Source organism: Bombus flavifrons, chromosome 5 (assembly GCF_040668555.2).
Source record: "Bombus flavifrons isolate JBK064 chromosome 5, iyBomFlav1_principal, whole genome shotgun sequence".
In the NCBI taxonomy this organism is placed as follows: Eukaryota; Metazoa; Arthropoda; class Insecta; order Hymenoptera; family Apidae; genus Bombus; species Bombus flavifrons.
Genome location: NC_138446.1, coordinates 1,545,685 through 1,570,635, shown reverse-complemented (window position 1 = coordinate 1,570,635; position 24,951 = coordinate 1,545,685). Strand labels below are relative to the sequence as shown.

Sequence of the window (24,951 nt, the reverse complement as noted above, 5' to 3'; positions counted from 1 at the left end):
CTTAATTTAAAACAAAATTCAGAGCACAATTTCCTTTTCACATCCTTTATACGACGTCAGTGAGTGGAATCGAAAGGGAAAATGTGTGGGTGAAAGAACTGGAGTAGAGGTTTTCAGGTCAGGTTAAGAAGCACTCGTTATTGGACCGAAATATATAAACGTGTAAGAAAAGAATCAGATTTTATTGTGCTCAATAGCTATAAGAATCATTGTTAAATAAAGACCTAAGTATCTATTCGATATAGATGGTATCTCACTTAAATCGAAGATCTTAATTATTTCTGCTGATGTTGAAGATAATAACAAGTAAGTTGTAAAGATTTAAATAATTTCATTTATTTAATTCTTGGGATATCGTGTAATTGTTGATATCTTTTATGCGACGATTAACGATGAAACACTCTAAGAGATCGTAAATATGACTAATAATTTAACGCTACTTAAATTGTCCATAAATGCATTCAAATCTTCGCTCTAATAATAGATAGTTAATGAAATGTGAGAAGCTGTATGCACGCAGGGAAAGTAAATCACAAAAGTGAACATTTTAATCGTTTTTAATCTCATTTCTCTGACAAATGGCACGAAGAGAGAGAGTAGGTGGATTTCATCGGTTCGCAACGGTTCTAACGCGACCATTCAATTTTCTCTCGGGAGGATGAAAAACGTGCACGTAACGTTGTTAGTACGAAGTAGAAAATTTCATTTGGAACGGCGAGAAGTAACGCAATCACAAGCGTACGCGCCTCCAGGTTCGAAGGTAGGGTCGTAGGAACTTACCTGGTGGGTTCCGCGTGAGCCTATCAGAGGGATGGGTTTAAAGAGGCCGCGCAGCATAGCTTCGGCTAGCGTGTGCCTTGACGCGGAAAGCCGGTTAGTCGGTCTCAATCCTGTGTGTCGCTCGCATATACCGAAACGTTCCACTCCGCTTCGAAAGTCTATCCGTGCCTTTTCCGAACTTTCGCCAAATTTTCCTTCGACTTGATCGGTGAAACTTTGTACTAAGGAAACTTCTCTTCCATTAGAGAAGAAACCAGCGCCGTTGGTTTTGTTTGTCGTTAGTTGATCAATTTGTCTAACTAGTCGCGAACAAATCGTTTCTTCCTGTGAATTTTTCTGCGATCCAAAGTGCACGTGGATAGGATTTATAGCGATTATCTTGGAATTTGCGCATCAGAGGGTATGTTGATTTTCTTTTTATGCTAGTCCTAGAATAGCGCAAGCGCCTGTACAACAACGTATTAAGTGATTCGATTTGGTTTTGTAAACAGTCACCACGTGTGAACAACGCAGCTTGCGTATAAATAATTCCTTCTGAACTAGATCGGCAGTTTTCTTTAAAGTTTCTTTTCTCTGTTATTGCAATCGATTCTTGTCGCGCAGCTTATTGTCCGTATGTAAGTTAAACATTGTTTTCCATATACGTATGGGAGATATATTGCTTGCGTATGAAATTAATTGAATGTATTTATGACAAATATCGATTGTCAAATATCATTCGAATGATAGATAATTTTCATTCTAGTATAATATTAGATACAAGTGTAGAAAATAAATACGACGCAAGTGTAACGTAACTCTGGATTATGTTATCTTTCACGCTTTCAAGAACGTCCTATATGTCTTATATATGATACATGTACGTACATTCCATTAAAGATGCGTAATTTAAAATTAATAATAAGTCGGTATCCATTTTCGAAAGTTTATTTCAAAGTATTATTACATTGTGCAAAATTCGATCTCAGCCTTCTGATTTGACATCGTTCAACAATAGGTGTTTCGAACAATTACACGGACAAGTTACATCTCATGGAGTTTGAAAGAGCAGCTGTTTTCTGGGAACAAGCAAGCCGTAATTGTGAAACATATATATCAAAGTCAGTAACCAGATATTGTGTGAGTTAGATCTCACACCTTTTCACAATAGCTTTACGATAAGTAGATTATGTATACGCAATTATTTTTCCAAACTCGAAACCTTTTTGTTCATACTATCAGATCTACGTATGTGCAATTGATCTCTAAATGACTATCTTACAAGGCTAATGATTCTAGTAACAATAACTGTAATGATACAATTACGATTTATCAAAACATCTTACAGGAAAGTGTTTTCGGACTATTTGTTGATACACCATGTTAGCCGTATCGCGTCAAATCTAACAGAACTTTATACCAAGTGCCTATTTACTTTAATTATTAGCTATTGAATTAATGGAAATATTCAGCAAGATAAAGCAATCTTATTATATACGACGTTCTTGCAAAGGAGATTTTTTACATACTTATATCTTTCGTACTTTTGCTTTGCTTTGCAAAATAAGCATATCAGAGTATGAAAAGTTTCAACAATAGAAAATTAAGGAAGATGAAATTAATTGCACACGTGAGCTGCAACAATCAAACATCCTACGCGTACTTTTTCCCACCCTGTACGTAATATGCACTAACAATAGCAAGCTTGTTTCCTTTACATCTTCAGAGTTTTTACACTTACGATCCATTAGTATCGAAACGATAATGTTACATAGAATTGAATTCATTTGTATGCAACACTAAACATCGATTTTGTAGCCAGAATTATTCGTTGTATATAATATAATAATATAATAAATATTGTGTAATATATTCTATTGAAAGTTAATAGAAAATATGGACAATTCACGCGTGTATTAATCGTTGTGATTGGGCATGAAATAGCTGAATCGCGTGAGTAAATTTGGAGTGACCTAAATTGGCGTGCGAAGATTCCCAAAGAGTAATCAAGTCCCGCAAGAAAAAGCGAATTGAATGTACCGTTAATCCGCCATTAATTTTATTCCAAGTACTGTGTTACATCGTATGCAAATGCAATGTTTCGTGTGACTATTGAGATTTGCGCATCGTGAATCATTTTTTGTTGCAGAGTTCACTAGCTGTTACACACTGTGCAACGTAATATGTACGTTGTACAATGATAAATCGATCGACGTGTTAATTAATCACTGTACAACTCAATCAATGGGGAAAACAATTCGAAGAATTGTGATTAATCGATATGAGTAGCCTCGTAAAAGTTTTATTTTCTAAAGTACGATGATAAAAGTTAGTCAAGTGTAATTGTAAAGAAATCTGAATCACATTTGTTTGTTAAAATAACAGTGGCAATACTTTGTTGGATAATTTCCAAACAGTTCATATCCTTGTAAAGTAACGTTGAACAGCGAAAGCTCGACGAGCCAGTCATGGAGAAGGGACCAAAGAAAGAAGAGACGCAACAAGATACGACGAAAGTAAGAGATTATATCGCGAAGCTACGACGAAGTAGTCGCAATCGAGAATCGTATGACGAGATCGCAGAACTCGAAGCTGAGCTGCGAAGGGCGTACATTACGAAGGAGCTGCAAGCGCAAATCCTAGAAAGGGAGACGGAGCGTTACATCGAGAATGTACGGAAACAACAAGCCGCAGAACTGATGCGATTGGAACAGCAGGCGGTCCTCGAGGATGATCTTCGCCAAAGATCCGAGAGCCTCGAGAAGTCGGAAGATTACAGGAAAGAACTGACTATTCAGATGAAACGGAAAGAAGAAGAGAAGAGTTTGATGATGGAGGAAGCTCGCCACGAGAGAGAAGTCTTAACAGAAATGGATAGAATAAGAGAACAGCATGAAGAACTTAAAGCGCTTGAGAGAAAAAACCAACTGGCTGAGACTTTAAGGCGAGAACGTTTAATTTTTCAGGAAATTAGGCAGATTCGTGAGGAAGAGGAGAGGGCAGCTGAGGCGGAGAAACTCTACAAGGACGAAAAATATTTAAAGGAAATCGATGAAAGAGTTAAAAGGGTGAGAAACCTTTACGAAGAACAATTAAAAAGAAGGGAACGAACAATGAGTAAGATTGCCAACATACTGATAAATGCAGAAACTAGAAAAAAAGAGAGAGATATTTTGATAGACGAATTGATAGCTGAGGATGTAAAATATGAGTCGTTGCTGAAAGAGGAAATGGAAAATATTCAAAGGAAGAGGATGAGAGAGGAATTGGCGGTTAATTTGAAAGAACAAATTGTTTTCACAGAACAGTGTAAGTTACGATTTGTTGAGCAAGATAGAATATTCGCAGAAGAAATTATGAGAAAAATTATGGAGGATGAGAAAACTGCCAGACTGACTGCTGCGGCTAGACGTAGAATGCAGCTACAGTATCGAGAGGATTTGGCTCGATTGATCGAAACCCGACGTAAGATTCGAGAAGAAGAGATTTTCAATACGCAGGAAACTGCTAAAGAAGAAAAGAGGCGCGAAGAAGCCAATCTAGAACGTATTAAAGAAGATAGAAAACGATTGTTGGAAAAGCACGCGTCGAATGTTGGTGACTTTATTAATAAAAGCGCTCTTTCTGAAGAGGAGCAAAAGATTATCAAACAATTCACATAATTTAACGAGTTTTTAACTCATAACCTTTAGCTAACTAATCCTTAATTGTCAATTAATTAATAATGATTCACACAAATCGACAATCGTCCATAAGATAAATGATATTATTGTCAGAAGAACTTAGTTCTACAGTTTAAAAGTTCTCGAATATTTAATAGAAGATAGAACAAATCTACATCCCGGCACCTGTCGACAGGTGTTGCTAATTATTAAAATGTTTCACTTCCTTTGTGAGAGTTTGCCTGAGAAATCCAGAAAAAGCCAGATACTTAGTTACGTTGAATGTAGCACTATATCTGCAAGTATTTGATTCATGTAAATTATTAAATTAACATTAGAAAATTAAATCTTGCCAAATCTATAAAAATGACGAGTGTGAATTTATTATGCAACAGGATAACAAAGAATGGAGTGTTCTGTTCTTTAAAAGAAAAGATGAAGAGAGCACATAAGTACCTACATATTGTCACAGAAAAAAGATCGCGTTATGCGGACTTGAGAAGCGTCGTTTATGAATCTATTAAGTTAAGCTATTGTAAGATCACTACATATGTTGCTACATAAGCAAGATTTGCTAGCTGAAATTTATAGTTGTACGAACTACCGTCAAATAGAGATCTTAAATTCAAGCATCAAGTAGCGACGTAGATTAATACTATGACATCCAGGGCCGCACGTAGAATTTTATGTGGTCTGACTGACCCAGATTTCAAATCCTTACTCTCTTAGATTTCTGTCACTTCGCATATCCAGATGCCTTGAAATATCTAGGTAAATTTTGACACCTGACCAACTTTACGATTTTCCTATATCGCGAAGACTACTATAAGTATTATGCTTAAAAATGACTAGCATACGTACATAGAAATAAACGAGGTCATTGTGACATATAATGTTCAGTATAGTTTATAATTTTATCTTTTACATCTTATTTAACTAGTTAATTGGGTTTGACGTGTATACTTGTCGTATGAAATAAAAAATTGCCATTTACTATAAAAACTCAAAATTTTAGTAAAAGGTAATATAAATGACATTCAGTGGCATGTTTCCTTTATACTTCCAGTAAACATATTATGTATTTTATAAAGAAAGTTTGATTACTTGATTATGCGTATATCGGTTATTCTCAAAACTGTTTTGTGTTTTGTATCAGCTACACCATCAAAAGCAATTCCACTTCGAAGATGTGCCGTCTGCTCAAAAAATGGATTCCGTAAGGAGTCACGTTACTCGTACTCCACTTGCGAAGTTTCACTTTGTGCGGTACCTTGCTTTATAAAATACCATACTGGAATCAACTGAATTTCTTAAATCTTTTTTCTTTAATTTTTCTTGTTTATGAATTTTGTTATTTTCTGGCAATTTTTAAGTTTTTAATAACAATACCTTTTTCAACAATGAATTGACAACTTTTTATTGAATGAAAATGTAATCCTTCCTCGTTCTGCTTTATCTTTGTCGTAAAATTTATAATAGGAGCATGTGCCCTGCGTTCGACGTGTATACTCGTCATTGCTTGATTTTAACTACACACCCTGTAAGGGATTTTTAGAACTAAATTCCGCTGTTAACAGATTAAAATTTGAAAAATTCGGGACTATGAAATATTACGAATGATTTTTCTGATTCATTTAATTTTATTACTATTAATATTATTATTATCCCTGATAATTATGAAGGGGAGAGGGAGTGTACGTCTGTTTCAAGCAAACGCACAGAATTATTTAGAAGATTTCTGATTTGATTAACAAGATTAACGTCGCTTCGTATTCGATGCATAACTAGCGGAATGCAACCATTTAAGTAACGACAGAAGCCGATCATCAAACGTAGACTGTTACGTTCTCCGTCTTCCGATTAATGCACCCGATAAATCTTAAACACGACTGCAACTAAATTAAACTAGCTAGAGAACAAGCCGGTTTAAAGGTGATAGCAACGTCAATCGATTGCACAGTTTAGCAACCCAATCGATACCAAACGTGAGCGTGTATTTCCTTGAAATTGGGATTTGACGTTGGAAAACTCGATCAAAGGCTTATCGAAACGAATAGACTTTGAAATTTTGCCAAGCTTAGAAATGTCGAAGGAAATTTCTTTTCATGAAATAATATAAATTGAAGACAGTGTTAAAGAAAAGTAATTCGCAAATAAGTAGATTTTGTAAAACTTGGAAGGAGAAGAAATAGTTTTCAATTATCCTTCGTACAAAAGGGAAATGAAACACTTTCAATGCTAAATGAAAGAATGATTGTTTGATGCTTACTCGTAATGGTACACCGTTATTTCAATTTATTTGCACGTTACGTGTATCTTCGTTTTCTTCTTGCTTGGAGTGGAAGAATCAAGTTTCTTGATCGTTAAAAGCAATGGTCGATATCTCGTTAACGCCTTTTTTCGCATCGTTAAATTATATAAGCTTACAGACTGCAAATATTCCTTTGTTTATTTAAAACGTTAAAAATATAAGTACAAACACAAAAAGGTTTTGAGCTAAAAATAGATATGTTTAACCAAATAGTGAAATAAGAGATGCAAGGGAAAGAAACAACTTTCATGAAACATATTTCTGGCTTTAGTGCGGTTAGTCTTTACGCACTGGAACGTATAACATCATAATCATTCAGAAGAGAAAATTACGCGCAAAACGGTATAATGTAAATTAATTGTTTAAGAAATTTGTTAAAAATATCAAGATATCTATTTCAGATTATTCCAACGAATCTGCATATACGCATAGAAGCCTAACCAGTTCGTAAATATCACCTTAAACTAGTTTCAAGTTGTGATATTTATATATGCAGAATGTAGAAACATTTAATCCTCTACTTTTCCGTTGAATGAACTTTGTTATGATTTTTAGAAAACTTGTAGTATAATTAATGTTTTCATAAAAAAATTATTATCTTGCCACGTCCTATGCTTTCAATGTTTCAAGATGTTTCTATTTACATAGTCGCCATTATACATGTACAAACGATTCTTTCACTTTTTTGAAATTATTGTATAATGTTTTTTTAAACAGTAAATAAAGTAAAAATACGTGCATGAAGCATAGAATGACACGTGCAAGAAATACGTGTAATGGAGTAATGTTTCCACCTTCTTTGTAACATGTAATTTGTTATAGAAAATAATCCTTTTTTCTTTCTTTTATCAATTGACGATCGCGTGACAACCACAAACTCAACACGTTTCTAACAATTGACTGTTTTATGGCCTTGTATCGAGTATACTCCTCGTTGTAACGCTGCTCTTTCTTGTGCTGAGTAACTTCGTTTAGTTCTCCGGAAATAAATTGCCTTCGAAGCAGAATGCAAGAAGCGAGAAGTCAGAAGTGCTTCGTTTTTTCGCACTATGTAACTGTTTCTCTGGCTAAAACGATAGAAAAATCGGAAACGTTTTTCGAATCGTAGGACTCCAATTATCGCTTGTATTCAAGTTGTATATGGAAGAATGGAACGTTGAATCGTAAAATAAATATTGAAAATTTGCAATATTTATTATTAATATTTATCAATATTTATCATCAATATTTTCACACTTGACGTTGCGATATACAACATTGTACTGTAACAAGTTATTACGTTGGAGCAGAAAATGATTCATGCTATTTTCCGTTTGTACAATAACTTCTTTGACAGTGACATTTAGAAAAGTGTGTATATATGTATATACATATGTATGACGACTAGAAAGAAACCATTTGAAGGGTGTCTATGCAACACGTTGTACGACGTACCGTGTAGCGGAGAACTTAATCCGATAAGCGAAACAAGCAAAAAGACGTTGCGCTTGCTTCTTAAACTCATAATCTTCAATAGTATAAATTTTACGTATTTTGAGATAAGAACGGTTGGAGATACACGCTTCCATATCGGGGCAATTGTCTCTGCGTAGACATATATTATTTTCTGCTATACATAAATTTCCGATTTTTAATCTTCCAGTATACAAATTATACCTTAGGCGTCATTACGTTATCTTTTATATATAAAGTGCATAAATATGTAAAATACGTTAAATAATCATCGAAACTAGCGAAAGTAGTATTATAAAATTAACACGGCTACTATTTTTAGTTATTATTTAAAATAATAGAAGAATCACAACGAGATAGACGATTCATAAAGATGGAATTTAAAGTATACAAACAAGTGCAAATATTTAAATCTTAGAGAAAACACTTTCATTATGGATTCCTTTCTTACCAATTTTTAAATAAAACTACTAAATAAATTGTTTGTCTTCTCTAATTTGTAAATCCAGTTACATAGCAAACAATTACAAGTCGATTATTTAATTTGCCAACTGGAATTTATTAAATAAATTATAAAAGAGTTTGAAGAAAGAAACAGGTTCTAAATTACAAACAATTAACAACTTCAGTTTAAACATTGAACTTTCAACCAGGAAACAAGCCAGAACGAAGAAATTAATCGTCAGGTATGCTCATGGCATGATTTATGAAACGATTACGATTTTTGAGGTCAAGGATTTCTTTTTATTGCTTACATATATCAACACTCCATCTCGGCAAAGGCAATTAGTATGGCTTAGGTAGTTTTTAGAAATTCGTGGCTCGTCCTCGGTGACTTAAGGATATGTCGTAAATGAGGACTTTCCAAAGAGTAAGTTTGGTTGTAACGGTTCGATGACCGAAGAGTCAGACCTGGAGGAAGTTCCACACCGTTGCCAAACTTCGCCTACCGCTCACTATAGGGACCGTCTTCCTCCCTCTCTGAAAAGGGCTCTAAAAGTACTTGAAAAGGGGACAAACAAAACTCTTTAGATATAATCGGTAATTGCAATTTTTTAAATATAGAGTAATCAACGTACACTGTTGGCCATAAGTATTTGAACACCTCGACCCTCTTGCACGATTGATTAATACTAATAACGTTACAAATTAGAAGATATAGGTGACTACTATTAATAAATTTTCTCACGCAGCCATAACGGGATAAAATTCGTTGGTATAAATTCATAAGACTTTTTAATTAACCGAATAAATAGTTTTTGTTTCGATATTTAATATTCTTTCGAAGATTTCAACTTTCACGAGAGATAAAATATTTTCATCGACATATGTAAAAGGGAAATGCTTTTATACGAAGAAATTAGTTTTCGTGCCATATAACGATTCAGAAAGAATTACACTCTGTTCACTCGTGCCTCGTTGTATATCGTGTATCTTGTTATCTATTCAATCGCATGGTGACAAATAATATGGTGACAGGGCTCATCCATCGTAACGTTACAATCTTATTGTGTCCCATTGTGTCGAAGCTACAGAATACCAAGAACTGCTACTATAAGCTACATAGTTATTCGGTCGCTTATTCCGTCCGCTTTTACAGAAGATGGCTTTGTAATACCATAAGCTACTGTTATACATATCGCCGGTTTGATAGCAGAATGACATGCGAGAATGACACGTAAGATGAAGTTTGCATGATAACGCTCGCCCACACGTTTCGCAAGTGATATTAAAAAAGTTGCTTGCATTAAAACACGCAGTTTTATGCTGTTCAGTATATTTACCCAAACTCTCTGCTAATGGCTATTATTACTACACTATGAAGGTTTATGTAAATACATATTTTTGAAGAATGAAATCTACATAGCTTATTATGTGATTAGAAGGTTATAAAAATGTACTCTTTATATTCCATTTTCTACATAATGATAAAGACATACATGCCATATGTTGTAAATGAACAGATACATACGAATACATAAAGTGAAAGCATTCGAAATGGTAACAGGCGTTTATACCTCATTTGTGATGGAATCAATAGAATCCCAGTGCACACCTGACAACCAGCTGTGCTCGTCACGGTATCGTCATAGCCTTTCCTCGCATATAACTCACGTTCCCCATCATTCTCCGGGACACTGTATCGTGTACCAAGCCATGCATGTCCTCGTAAATATTCTACTTCCTAACTTCTATAGAGGTCAAAATAGAACTGACGGTTAAACGGTTATACGCTCTTGAAACTGCAATGTATAACATCTGTAGCACATCATAATAGTATAAAATTTTATTGATGACCTCGTACATTCTGAAAATCAAAAAATCTTTGTGAGTGATATTAATTAATCGGGATATAGATATAAATTGTTATATTCTTATTGTGTAAAACTGGCGAAACTTTCTCAGCTACCTAATAATACACGGTATCTATAAACACAATCGTGACGCGAAGTATGATTAATTATTTTTGTTTTACACTGTTTCCTAAACATGAATCACATTGCACTCACGAAACACTATTTGCATTCATGTACTACATCGGATATCTAATTATGCGACGTCTACCATCTTAGCGATTTATATAGACACTCACACTCTCCTGGCTTCGTCTAGACCTCTTCGGATATATGTGCATTGTTGGTAGTTGTCGCAGTGGGCGAAGGAATGAACTTTCTCGTGCATAACATATGCAGATCAACCGACCATTATGGAAGGTTACTTAATGCATTTACGAATATTACTCATAACGTTTCTTGGTCGATTGTGACGCGTGGGTTTACTCACTGAAACCGCCCTGGCGCCTCTCTGTAAACGCAAACCGACGATCGATTCCAATTACTTTTAATTGTAAGCGAACTATAGCTCTGGTATTACAATCTATCATCTATCATCTATCACCGTTTCTTTCCGAATAACGGCTAAAGCCATTCAAACACGCTTTACTACGCTTTACACGCTTAATTATCGATGCTTTGAATCGCGATATATGAGATTATGATAAACTAAAAATTGTTATGCATTTATAATATGTAAAAGCAGATGAAATAAATTTCAATCTAAGTTCTATTCCTCTAATTAATACTCATAAAAATATAAAAATAGTAATATTTGTGACTTTTAATATAAGATCGGACCCTACATCAAGGTTCCGTGGTGTAGTGGTTATCACGTCTGCTTTACACGCAGAAGATCGCCGGTTCGATTCCGGTCGGAACCATTCTTTTTTCCTTTTTCATGCGTACGCAATCTGTGTATATGTATATCATGTTCCAAACATACTTTTTGATAATTTTACAAGTAGATAATTCTAATTGAAAAAAGAATAAGCGAGTAATGCATACTTTAAAAGTTGTATTAACAGAGATTGTGAAATAAGAAAGAGAAACAAAAACAAAAATGCTATAAAAATAAAAAATATAAAAATACTATAAAAATAAATAATATAAAATAATACAAAAATACAAAATATAAAAATAACCAGATTTTATTTTATTATTTCAGATGTCAATGCAGCGAACAAATTAACGTAGGTTGAAATGTTGCTGTTATTGCTGTTGTCGCTATGAACGAGAGCCGGTGCTACATCGATTCGCCCGTGCTCGCTGAACATCAGCTATTCAACCGGAATGGGAAGGCACTCAGGTGTGATTATCATAAACGCAGCCTATACTACCGTATTATATTACGGGTTCGCGTTTAATTGCTCGCGACAAGAAGGGCGTCGACTATATACCGTACATTGATTTATCGTTCATAATTGAAGAGTAGAAATCTGGAACACTTTTCTCATCCCAGTCAAGGGGCAGCCGATTAATTTTTAGTTCATTATTCGTCAATTTTCTTCGCAACTTAGCATGCTTTCAAATATATTCTTAAATGTGATCTCTACTAGTTTTATCGCTGTTAATTGCTGCTTCGAATAAATAATACATTTCGTATATGTAACAACGACAATGAACCTTCATGGGCTGGTTACTCCACCAGGTTATTCAACAAATATGCAATGCTCTGTTAACATGTTTGAAAAACTTCGAGATTACTTCACGTAACATTTTAATCGCTTTTCCGTATAATTACGCAAACACGAGGTTTGATCTAGCTAGATAAAAATGTTAGATTTCGATTTAAAAGTTTATACGTTAATAATCGTTAACAATTTTTGAAAAAGTAGGCTCCTGTACAATTGAACTAGTTTCTAAGTTTTGTTTCTCAAAATGGTTATAATTTTTGTAAAATTTCTATAAGTTGTAGGAGCTTTGTTTATTTTATGATTAAAATTGAGAGAATGAAAGGTCTCTCAATCTGTTTCAAACAAAGAATTTTCGAGGAATTTTAAGTATCAAAGACAATTAGAATTATATGTATATGAAGAAAAATAAAAATAAAGTGTACCAACATTTTTTAAATTTTAGAATTAAACTTTAACACCGAGATGAAACGTTCAAATGCGTAGAATATAACAAAGATTTATTTAAAACGAGGGCTTTGGAATTATTACACAATTATTACTTCGCGAATATGTCGAAAGGAAGTAGTTAAACACGACGAAACGTCTGAAGGCTAAGCAAACAAATCGTTTATATCGTAATTGGATAAATTATCTTCTAGCATGCAATTACGACACGTCCAATTGAACAGGGAGAAAAGCAGCAATCGTTTTAATCGTTATATATACACAGCGCATTAAACAGCTTTGATTTCAGGGGATCGAAAAAAAGTGTGTTACTTTATACAACCGACTGTGGTGACGGAAAAGAAGATCTGGGACTCAAGCTTCAACAACGATCAGTTTCTCTGGTAAGTTTAGTAACGTCTGTAAACTAATTACTATTATGTCTTCTTTACAAACAGGTAAGAAACAAGATGGGAATATGAAATTAATCTGACAAGGTTTTATTCTAACTATCTCGCAATTTTAGATCGACAATAATAGAAATACGAAAGAAACATTCGATTAACTCGTCGGATAAGAATATCCAGAAATAAATTGTTCCTCATGGGTAGTTGCCAGCTAATCCTAGATTAGGAATTGGCGTATCTAGTATCTCTCGTATGTCGCCTTCCGGGTCTACGAGACTGGTAGAAGCTTCCATCCCTGGCAATGATTATATGTTTCTCGACTCATGATACTCCTTCTTCCCGAGCACACCCACGATCTTCGATGATTAACGAACGCGAAGACGACCCGTGGCGAACTAAGGCTGCTTTTAATTGCTTCAATTAACTATGTTGAAGCAGCACGATCCGCCAGTAGGAAGTATCGTAGTGCACTATCCCGACGTCACAAAGCACTGGCCTTCGCCAGTTATAACTTGACATTCTTTGTTCGTCGATACCTCGGGGGATACGTAAGATACTGCGAGCATCGATAACGCTTTCTGTTCTATCTGCTGCATTTATGATTCGAAGAGTCGTCAAATACATAATCCATTTGCATTATATCGAATGACAAATCAATTGTGCTTTGAGGGAGACGGCCGCAATTATGATAAGATACAGCTATATTGCCAGAGAATCAACTATGGCTCATTTCATATCAACGATTTAGATAAATCAGCGAGAATAAACCAGGTTTTAGAAGTTTCATGGAAGCGAAAAATGAATTAATGCAACGATTGAATTAATTTCACAGAAGCTTGGCTTTTATTAGTCGCGTGTATGGAAAGATTACATCGATGCGCGCGATATCGGTAATCGGTAATTGTTGTCTATTACTGACGATTATCCGAAATATCTGAAACATTATTCGCTTATATAATTTCCAATATAAACAAATATATATATATAAGATTGATAATATGTATCAAGACGGAGCTAATTTCCATAAGTAGACCCACTAGGAGCATCCCAAGCAATGTAAATTCAACCTAACCCCAACCCATTTCTAATAATAGAATGAAAAATGTCCCATTAATGTGATGGATCTCGTTTATACATTGGTCATCGTATTGAGATGGATCGTCGAGTCAAACGGATTTCGTAATAAAGCTTCACAATCGGTCTGGGCTTGAACGCTTTAAGAGGGTCGATGTACTCGCGCATTATACGATCATCATGCGTACATATACATATGTGAAGTGTCTCCCTCACACGCCTGATACGCGTATAGTCGTGAGAATCCTTGAGCAAGTCAAGAAATCGTAATTCTCACGAGCCCTACAATCGGGCCTTTCGCGTAATTTCTCGGCTTGGGTTGCAGTCACACGCCATTTGCCTGAAGCAACTAGAACAGCAGACACGCATCTTTCTAAAGTTGTATTTAGAACCGCTTCGTTCCTCTTCTCGACATTGAATACGCATTAACCACGCTTTCATAACTTTCTATTGTACAACGTTTATTCAAGCCGACATAACTTACGTAGTGCACATGTATATCAACGTTATAAATACAATAAGTGAAGTTTTCAAAATGATTAACAGAAAATCGCGACTTTTTACTTTGCAGTTCCCATAGGCAGTAATTAACATGATTTGTAACAATTTATATGAGGGGAGCATAATCAATTAAAAATATTATATAAATATGTTATAGAGTTTTAGCAATAATAATTTGTGAACTTCCGAAGGATATTGTATTTTTTTTTTCATAATCATACAAGGGGAAGCTTTTTGGGAAGACATTATCGAAAAAGTAATTATTTTATTACGATCGTACGCACGCGATTATTCTCAGTGTTGAGATCTCATCACCTGTAAAAAATCTTCCAAGCATCACGAGTATTATCTTACTGCGAAGACTCACGAAGGACGTTGATCGTAACAGGAAAACCACGAACCCAGCGTGTGACGTGAAATATGTGGTCAAGAAATGATTCCACAAAACTGACATTTGGTTTTTTACAACTCTGAATATTTGCAAACGAAGTGCAATCTATACGTGTGATAAAGTTTACGACCCACATACATATTTAAAAGTCTCATTTTATCTAAACTGTAAATACATAAACTGAAAAAATCTGAATTCATATTGCTGATATAAATCTAACTTTTTTCATTTCAGACTGCTCTACATACAGGAAGTGGAACGCAGCAGCAATATCTGGAACCAAGAATGGCGCAATTAGAAACCTTGGAAGCAAAGGTAATAAAATGAAAAAGATTTATATCGTTTAGTATATAAAGTGAAAATAAACTTTTTAAACTAAAATTACATACATAGTTCATATTTTATAATTTTGTTGATAATAATACACAGCGAATGCACAAAATAGAAACCTTCAAAGTACGAGGAACAAAATCATAGGAAGAAATTGCATCTACAATGACCCCATTGCACAATAATTTACCAACTAATAATACATTAGTGAATTTACAAATTACAAGTTATAGATTATAGATTTTTTTTCATAATTTTAAAATTTTACTTACTTCTTTATGTAAAGAAATTTATTGATGCTGTAACTTGTAACTTGTAAAATTTTACTAATAATACTACTTCAATTACGCAGCAGAGTCCATGTTACTTAAAAAATTTTGTTTCGCTATTCTAGAATATGAAATTCTTACTACGCCCAGGATCATTCTTTTCTACATTTTTTTTTTCTTTTTGAAAGGCTCGCGCAAAAAGGTAGGTATATGGAAGTCGTTTTTAACCGTAACATCCCGTCGGAAGAAACCGAAGGCGATGTTTCGCGGTTATTGGCGGGTCCGCAATAGCCCCCAGCTTTTTAAGGCTGTCCAACCAGTGATTTATATGCAGATGCATGGACCAAACTGTGTTTCGTTCAGGGCCCTTCACTCGAGTTTCGGACTGAGGGACCGTGTGCGCGCGGGTGCCATTAAAACTGCCCCGAGTCAGCACACAGATACCCAATAGCGCAGCATCCTCAAAAATTCTTTTTTTTAATTCCACTTATGTCGATAAAATCGTAGGGTTTTGTTCCATTATTAAACTCTTCTATCTTTAATCTCTCGTGCGTATAATAATTTAACAGAAAATTAAGAAAGAGTCAGAGCAGTGAAAAGATGATTTTCTTAAAACTTCTAAAATACATTTTAGTAAAACGTACACGTTACTTTTGATTAAATTTATATCTTTTGTTTTCCTACGATATAGGAATATAGAAATAAATATGTTACATACTACAACTGCCTCTTTAATTTTGATTTACTAAGATGTATCTGTTAGAAGGAAAAATCATGTATCCATCCGTCATCATACACGAAACAACTGTGATCTTTTATCTCACCCTTCGGCGTTAGCAAGCATATTTTCTTAACTTTCTTAAGACGCGATTAATGTACGTTGTCAGATTCGTTGACTTCTTCGAGCATGCTACAAAAATCCATTCCGATGTTTACGCCCGAACAGACCAGCGCGAAGTCATGTTTTGCCATCTCAGAGGAAAAAAGCAAAAGCAAAAGAAAGAATGGACGAAAGAGTAAAAGAAAGAGAAAACAGAAGGAGCGTGCTGTGCACAGGGGGCTCGATATGAATAATGAAGAAGAACGTCGACTTGAAAAGGTTGCATCGACGTCGATAGGATATCTTCTTACCACGAGCCAAAAACGTTTTTCAGATACATAATGATCTTTATCGATGGAAAGAAGATTTTCGCATTGCTTCGTAACAATTTTTGGAACTTTCTATACAAAGCTCAAAGTTTGCGAGGAATATCCTTTCGTAAAAGAAATCAGTGACTCGAGGACAGTGAAGTAAATATTTTTATGTAATTTATAAATCCATAAATAACAATGAAAGTTTTTAAAGTTGGTAATAGTAACAATAAAATTCTAAAAAGTAATACATATACCAAGTCTTTATAGTTTACTGCTAAATTTGTAGCTCGCTATAGATTAAAGATTATTATAAAAATACAAAATGACGAGCAACATTTATTTTCATGAGAATGACAGAAAATAAACTAAAATACTATTTCATTGTTTCAATTTACCGCTAAATATAGTTTATTTGTAAATGTACTAATCTACTGGTCAAAGGTAGGCTTTAGTACGTCCTTGGGTTGAAAGACTCAGACAGATCTAGTCAGCCAGATTGCAGATCCTGGAGTCAGTGCCCTTTACTGTCTGAACAGCAATGCGCCAAGCAAGATTTCGTCTTCTTAAAACGTTGAAAACATTGCCCTTCACAAATTTCGCGCTCGAACAACTGCTTTCAGAGATAATAATTTAACTTCATTCGAAACAATGGAAGTAGCAGTAAGCGCAAGAAAACTTTACAATATTTTGATCAAAGTAGAAATAGACACATATAATATTTATCGTTATAACAGATACGTGATGATCTCTGTAAATAAATTTTATTCGATCTATTAAATTTTATCTCTATGTTGTCATTTGTTATAATTAAAAGAATATTCAGTATTATATATGATATATATAATTAAAAAATCCTACACTGTACAAAACTGGAATTATACGAAGTGATTCGTATGATTTCAGAATTATGTCAGGAATTTTATTGTTTGCGATATATTTCAGGGAATTTGTTGATACTATCAGAACACATGGAAAAGATAAAGTAAAGGCGAACACGCGCGCTATTCCCTGGACGCAACTATTGTATCGTACAGTTGCAGAAGAGGGTGGCAGGATTATCTCGGAAATGCGGATCTTCCCCATGCAAATTCCGCAATAAATTTCCGCTTCCTCCGTGCACACCGCTATCATCCTCCTGCAATGTAACGTGTACAGCGCGCTTCCACACGGGAAAAAAATTCACGGAATGTTCGTACTGAGATCATCGTCCATCCGTTCCCACTTTTACTTCTCAACGGGGGAGAAGAAAGTGTTAGATTTGATACAACTCCTCGCTGCGTGTCTCTATTACCTCATTATTTCAAAAATGTTATGTGGCACTATTTTGTTACGTTATGAGTCACCGCGTAGTATACTTTCCCTCTCAGTTAAAACGTCTCATCTATCGTTTGGAATTTTGGAAAAAGTTTCGTGCCATTATTGTTTTTCTTTATCCAATTGAAAATATTTAGTTATTATTTCCTAACTTTGTCTGTATAACTTTGTTTAAAAAGATGAAAAACACACGGAATTTTAGATATTTCAACGTATCTTGTAAAATGAAGAAATAGTAGATAAGGACATATTCGCGATATATAAGATCATACGTTCAGTAATTCATAGAGTCAGATATAAAAGGAAAGAAATAGTACATACGTACAAGTTCGTTAATTTATTTCATCGGTATCGACTGTTTGACACTATGACATCATTGGAATATCATGTTTATGGAAAGCAAGTACTTCACGGCTTGCACCCAAAGCCTTGAACTCGGATTACCTTTTGTTGTCCACCACATACAATACAACGTGCGTAGTTGCTTTGTTTGATTCTGTTAACCTTCACCAAAGACTAAAAAAAAACGAACCAATTGCAAAACGATAATAATAATATTTTCGTATCCTTACGCAGATTCAGGCATTATTTGAATAAAACATTTGAAATAATTGATTATTTATTAAAATAATATTGTAACACTGCGCACGTTAAAACTTTAAAACAAAGGGAATTCTTAAAGTATAATTCTCTAAGATAGGAATACTGGACATAAAGGTAGAAGTTTCGTAACAGTAGTTTTATGTATAATCAGCCGTCTACAGTTCCCTTTCCAAGAAAATAATTTCCGGTCTTGAAATAATACCATTCTTAGAAACAGTGTAACACTACGAATCAGAGCAATAGCATTCTAGTTATCAAAACTGTTTGTACTTACTTAATAATCTTATTTCCACTAACTTTCTTAAAAGTTTGTAACTATAAATCGCATTTATGATTTTTTAAAACCGAACAAATGTACAAATACGAACACTAGACGCTACGTTTACTACTTTTCACTACGTTAGAATTATTTTACGTTTTTCTTCTTAAGGCATTGACGTATAATCTTCCGACTTGAAACGAAATAGGATCGCATAGGAAAGTTTTATCCTATAACCGTGAATCTTTATGCCGTAAATCTTAGTTGGAGATAATCTCATGAGCGGACGTCGAGTAGTCGGCGCGAAAAAGGCCCAAGCGAACGAAGAACGTGCGAAGCGAAAGGTGACGGTTAGAAACCGTTTATCTTACCTGTGGATGAAAATAAATGCGCCAAGACTTAACAGAGTCTAAATTAACTTATTCAGTAACTTCATTACGCAAACGGAATTCTATAATAATCTTGCGGTGCTTTATATCTAAAAGTAAAAACGACACGAGCTAAATATGACATATTAAGTATCACAATTAATTTAACAAATTTCAATGCTTTGATAAGAGGTGAAAATACAAGCAGAGCGCAAGGAATGTTTGGCAATGGCTACGGAGGATATCCGGTTAGTTGAATATTTTCTGCAAGCAAATCTAGTTGGTGGTCTCGTGTGGGACACACTGGGCGTGCAAGGTCTCGTATCGCATCCTTCTTTCTGGTTGCTGCGCAGTCAAGGCCGGCATTGACCTTCTCCGTGTTGTATGCCAGCAGGAGAGACCAAGTGCTGCTTTCTCAAGGACCATCGGCGTACAGTACCGACGTGGAACTCCATTAAGATCGAGACATCCCGTTCCGACTATCGTCACAAATCATAGATTTACTAGAGCGATAAATTTATATTTACACCGTCGCTGTTTTACACTCCGAGTTTCAACCACGTTCAAATCACATCCTTAGGCTAAAGAAATATTGATTCTACCATATTGTGAGTTTAGCTTCCGACTATTAGAATGAATTATTATTTGGAAGATCGAAAGATTTGACAAGACTCGGTTTCTTTTTGGAAATTTGTAACTGTTTATATGTGCGTGTAAAATACGATATCACGATTGTAATTAAGAATATCTGTTTGTCCTCAGATGGCCAGTATCGAAGTATCTTTGTCAACTACGCCAAGAAGAAAGAAAGGTGGAAGTATTTCCGGTGGAGTAATATCGCCAGCTGGTCATCGAAATAGAGATCATTATAAGGAGCTAGACGCTCTTCGAATTGCATTACGCGACAAGGAAAATATCATTCAAACGTAAGAAACGTTTCATGAATATATAATAGTATAGTACCGAACAAATGTTTTCGAATAATCGCTTCTTGCTGTAGCTTTCTGATTTTTTATATCATTTGTAAGAAAACGTAAGGTTTCGATCGCTTAAAGCGATCGGCTGGCTTTCGTCACCCTCCGTCCGAACAAGAGAAAGCAAAGACACTTGAGGGTGCAATAAATTAAGCCCGCCGCGTACTGAATCGTGCGCTGGCAGGCTGCAAGGAATTTGCGACTGCTACGCTTACGATATTCTTTCATTTTTTGTGCAATCGTCAGCTTTTTAAATAAATCTTAACGATTCAGTGACTGTGTTCTCTTCACCATAAATAAATCTATGGAAAATATCAAATAACATTTCAAATATTTCGGTTTCGTTTCTAGGGTTAAGTTTTAATTTGGTTTTACAGACTGAAAGGGCAACTGTGCAACACACTGAGCAACAGATTAGCTTTACGTAATGGTGCTCCACCTCTAACCGAGGCTGACAGAAAAGCAGCCGAAGAACGACTTCAAAGGCTGCGACGCGATGCGGATAATAAGCGGCTAGCGATAAAAAATTTGAAATTAGCGCTCGAACGACTAGATATTACAGAGTAAGTAGAACATTTGTATGATTCCTGTGTTGTCAATTATCGATTACGCTAAATAAATATATTTATAAGTGTGTCAATTATTGAAAGATTAAATTGAAACAAAATTTATATTGGAATAATAGAGTAAATAAAAATGGGAAATAAATTGTGAAGTGACCGTATTGTATATAAAACCCTACATGGTCTAGTGGCTAGGGCACCTGGCTTTCATTCAGAAGGCTTGGGTTCAGTTGCCCGTATAAAAAAAATTTTTTTTCTTTATTTATATATTCTTCTCGTTTATTTTATATGCAATTTGTATATCTTGCGAACAATTATACTGTTTATTATATTTGATTGTAATTAACTAGTAAAAAATGTAATTTAATTAATCATTTTTATTCCAGTAATATCGATGTTCGAATTCAACAAGCTGAATTAGAATACAGACTTGGACGCGAAGAACTCGAGCTTTTAACTCTTCGCGAAGAAAGCAGAGCTTTACAGGCTGCTTTGGAATTGGCAGAGACCCAGGAGAAACAGAAAAATGATACAATATTTAGGTATCTGTCTTAAAGCAATAAATACTTTAAAAATGACAACTCGATAAAGATAAAGACATTATATCGAATTTGTACGATATATGTTATAACTAGGTAAAATATATTTAATCGTATCTTAAATATTATCATTGACTTTATTACCTTAACGAAATTTTAGGCCATAATGATTATGAAATGCGATAGAATAAAGTATCTTTAATATTTGATTTATAGTTGTATCTCTGGTTCTACGCAAGTTACGATCCATGCAGTGGAAGTTAGCGCAGATCCAAAAAGTCCCCGTTTTGGTGCTGGACCAAGGGAAGACACACCTGGCTTGTATGTCGATTGGGCAGTTGAAGATTCTGGATTATGCAAGGGAGACAGGTTTCGTACAGTACAATATTCCACATTTTATTCAATAACTATACTATACACTTAAACATAAATGATTACTAAATTGCGGATATCTATGTTTATGAACACAACTAAACAGGTAGACTCTAGCTAGGGATTTGTTTCATTTATTAGATATTATATAACTAGTATCGTATTTGGAATATTTTATATATTTTCGCATATTATGCGCAGTCATGGTGAAGTTTTTAAAAGCAATTTAATAAGTAATCCAATAAAAAGTCACAAAGTGACTCATTATCTGTATAACGGTATATTATTGTAAACAGGATTCTTTCCCCTTTATCTTTAATTCGCATACTGACGACCGGCGGTGAACACGGTCATAAAGTATGTTTTCTACGCCTAGCAATTAGCACGTAAAAGGAAAAACGATTATTTCTTCTCGCTGAATGGAAAGATCGTAAAGAATAGATCATTTGATTTCATTTATAATGTTCATGACAGAACACCTGTCGTTCGTAATAAATTGTAACATTTCTCCAAGAGAAAGCAAGCAAAACTGGGGCAATGAAATTACGATTTGTGATCAAAGAATAATGAGAAAGAAGATAGACAACGAAGAAAGTAAATAAAAAATAAGGAATAGGAAGAAAGGTGAAGACTATTAAAAAGGAAGCACATCAATACATATAAATATAACACATAACACCGACTGCTCACACTATGTAACCCAGCTATCATTGTCGAACAATAGTGCAATCTTGGCATTTGGTTCCCAACAGGTCACTGTAGCGTGAAGCAGCACCGGAAGTTCGCCGAGTGCCCTCGCTAATTGCACCTGCGGCTTCACATGACCCTATCCTTTATCCTCCCTCCCATTTTCATGTAGATTTTTTAGCAGCATTTGTTACAACTCACACCGCTGTATTTTACATTCAGCCTTTTATACTTATTTAAATGTATAGTAGAAAATAGTATAAATGATCAAAATTGTTTTAAGTTTAATACCTTTCATGAATGATTTGCTTTGCTTTACTTTGTTCTTGATTAGAATTATATAATTATATAGAAATTATATAAATTTTCAAAGAGAATAAATTACTCTTTCCGCCAAGTCTCAGTAGAATAAGTCAGCCCTTGCTTCGAAAACTGAAAAATTTCACCTAATTAAGCGTAATCACGGTCATGAAACTCGTACTTATCGGTCAACATTGTCTGCAGAATCTTGGAAGTGAATGGAAAACTTGTGGTGGGAGCAGGCAGAAGCGATTTAGCAAGGCTGTTGGCCGTTGCACCCGATGCAGCGCAAATCGTGGTCCTTCGGAAAGGCGAATCCCTGGCAGCACTCCGCACTCTTCGATCTGATAACCTTAGGCTGACTCACAGGATCGGATATCTCGAGGAACAAGTCAGGGATCTTCTCGCACCAAGTAGAGCCGAGGTTCCTGCAGACCCTCCACCGACTCGTCAAGAACAAGTTCAGGTATACGAGAGGACGACAAATACATTATTCTTCTTAGTTGAAAGCATTGTACAAAAAAATATAATACATTATTCTGTACGTTAGTCCATAGGTCTTTATCATTTCTTCACAATCCTATTATACAGGGTGCGGCATTTAAATGAAAACAACTGTACAGTAGCTCACAAACTATTTGAATATTCTTTTAGAACAGTAAAAAATGTTTGTAAATTCAAAAGCATCCAATTTATTTCGACATTTTGCAACAACTAGAATTTAATCTTTATTACTTTTTTTTTAGGTTTTTCAAAAAGGACCACAGGTAACTGCGTTAGTTGCAAATCTTCCTGGCCTTAATGTACGGAATTCGATGGAATTACGGCAGAGTTTACCAACAGTAAGAAGCAGGCACAATGACCATTCAAAACGTTCGCTAGACGTAAAAATCTCGAACGAATTCGACTCGTCATCGGCTAGCATTTTCAATGGTCATCACAAATCACGAAGTAAACAAAAACATCAAGGATTTCCATTAACCAGGTCAACTGCAAGCTTGGATTGCAAACAAACGCAGATACAATCGCAACTACAACGTAGAAGACCACCGCGCGTTGAATCAGCTTTGGAACATTTATCTAAGAATCGTAAAAATTCATCTCAAGTACAACCGTTAGACTTCGATTCCGAACCAACCTATTATCGATTACAGGTATTTTGTTAAATTTTAAATTATGATTGAAGTAACTAAACGGATGGATAAAATTTTCTTTCGCAAACATATTACAATGATTATTTGAAAGAAACGAAAGTCTGGTAGACCAGTGATTAGTTATTCGTGAAATTAGAATTAAGATTTCTATAGCTTAGGATTTTTTTTCATTTCAGGAAACTCAGTCGCGAGCGTCAGAAAACTCGGATATATCAGTAGTCTATAGCTCCCAAGAATCGAAATCTCGCCCAGCACCACCGAAAAAGCCACTTCGATTGTCTCTACATCGAGCAGCTAGTCTTCAATCCGTAGAAAGTGCACCACCATCTGCACACCATGAAATAGCTAAAAAACCGATGAAGAGAAGTCATAAAGGTGATCCACCGGAGAAAGGCATTCGGGCGGAAACAAATGGAGAAACAAATAACCAAATGCAAGAATCGCATTCCAATCCACCTCAACCTCCGCCGAGGACACCTTCCAGAGCAGAGTCTTGTCAAAGTGCGTTACGATGGCCTTCCCCTAAGCCACGACCTCATTTAGCACCTGTCACTATGGAAAAATGGTGTTAAACAAAAAAAATGTAAGGGAGGAAAGAACCATTATGATATGAATGATATTTCAAATATCGACGTACACTGCATATTATACATATTTTTATGTATTATCTGTTCAGTGTAACATGAATATTCGAGTAGTATTAACAACGAATCTTTTAAGATCTCTGTTATTATAGAAAAAAACTGGGGAACTTATGAAGATTTTTATACGATGCATTTGTAAATACGAAATGATATTTTTATGCTTTTTACCTGTATTTTAAGAAGACTGAATTGTTCTGGATTTAAATTTTATGTTTAACTATATTGGCTGATAATGTTTCGTTGTATACATTCATTTCATGTACTATGGAATATAAACGTTCAAAGTAATCGATTACATAACAAAATTTCGCTTTATAAGTTAAACAAATATTTCGTACAAAGTACGTGAAACGTACATTTATACTCCCTAATTTATAAGTATTAGTTCTAAAAATATGAATCTTTTTTTATTTTTTATGTGATTAAGATAGCTTTATATATATATGTATGTATATCATTACGTGAACATCAAATCCAATTTTTTTTCATCA

The 24,951-nt window shown here is 34.8% G+C and overlaps 2 protein-coding genes and 1 non-coding gene across 4 annotated transcripts; all 3 read left to right on the top strand.

Annotated features, from left to right (window-relative positions):
- The first annotated feature begins 835 nt into the window (after positions 1 to 835).
- sprt (PDZ domain-containing protein sprite) lies at positions 836 to 24,657 on the top strand. Of its 2 annotated transcripts, XM_069113756.1 has the most exons (11): positions 836 to 1,180; positions 11,686 to 11,826; positions 12,888 to 12,981; positions 15,185 to 15,265; positions 19,990 to 20,153; positions 20,579 to 20,764; positions 21,151 to 21,306; positions 21,520 to 21,672; positions 22,867 to 23,128; positions 23,409 to 23,816; positions 23,993 to 24,657. In XM_069113756.1, the coding sequence occupies exons 2-11, from the start codon at positions 11,747 to 11,749 to the stop codon at positions 24,386 to 24,388; spliced, it is 1,980 nt and encodes a 659-aa protein (XP_068969857.1). In that variant the 5' UTR covers positions 836 to 1,180; positions 11,686 to 11,746; the 3' UTR covers positions 24,389 to 24,657. The 2 variants fall into 2 exon arrangements, with proteins under 2 accessions (XP_068969857.1, XP_068969858.1); XM_069113757.1 differs by lacking the exons at positions 836 to 1,180; positions 11,686 to 11,826; positions 12,888 to 12,981 and adding an exon at positions 19,622 to 19,835 and having other exon boundaries at positions 15,181 to 15,265.
- LOC138179777 (meiosis-specific nuclear structural protein 1-like) lies at positions 3,228 to 4,421 on the top strand. The gene has a single exon (XM_069112916.1). It carries the CDS (start codon positions 3,228 to 3,230, stop codon positions 4,419 to 4,421), a length of 1,194 nt encoding a protein of 397 aa, XP_068969017.1.
- On the top strand, positions 11,329 to 11,401 carry TRNAV-UAC (transfer RNA valine (anticodon UAC)). The gene has a single exon. It is a non-coding gene; the product is annotated as a tRNA-Val (tRNA).
- Positions 24,658 to 24,951: the final 294 nt, after the last annotated feature.

Bases quoted from the DNA above. Each gene is read 5' to 3' on its own strand.
- LOC138179777 (XM_069112916.1), top strand. From the start codon at position 3,228: ATGGAGAAGGGACCAAAGAAAGAAGAGACGCAACAAGATACGACGAAA.
- sprt (XM_069113756.1), top strand. From the start codon at position 11,747: ATGAACGAGAGCCGGTGCTACATCGATTCGCCCGTGCTCGCTGAACAT. The intron at 23,129-23,408 runs GTATACGAGAGG...CTTTTTTTTTAG, and splicing joins CTCGTCAAGAACAAGTTCAG to GTTTTTCAAAAAGGACCACA. The intron at 23,817-23,992 runs GTATTTTGTTAA...TTTTCATTTCAG, and splicing joins CAACCTATTATCGATTACAG to GAAACTCAGTCGCGAGCGTC.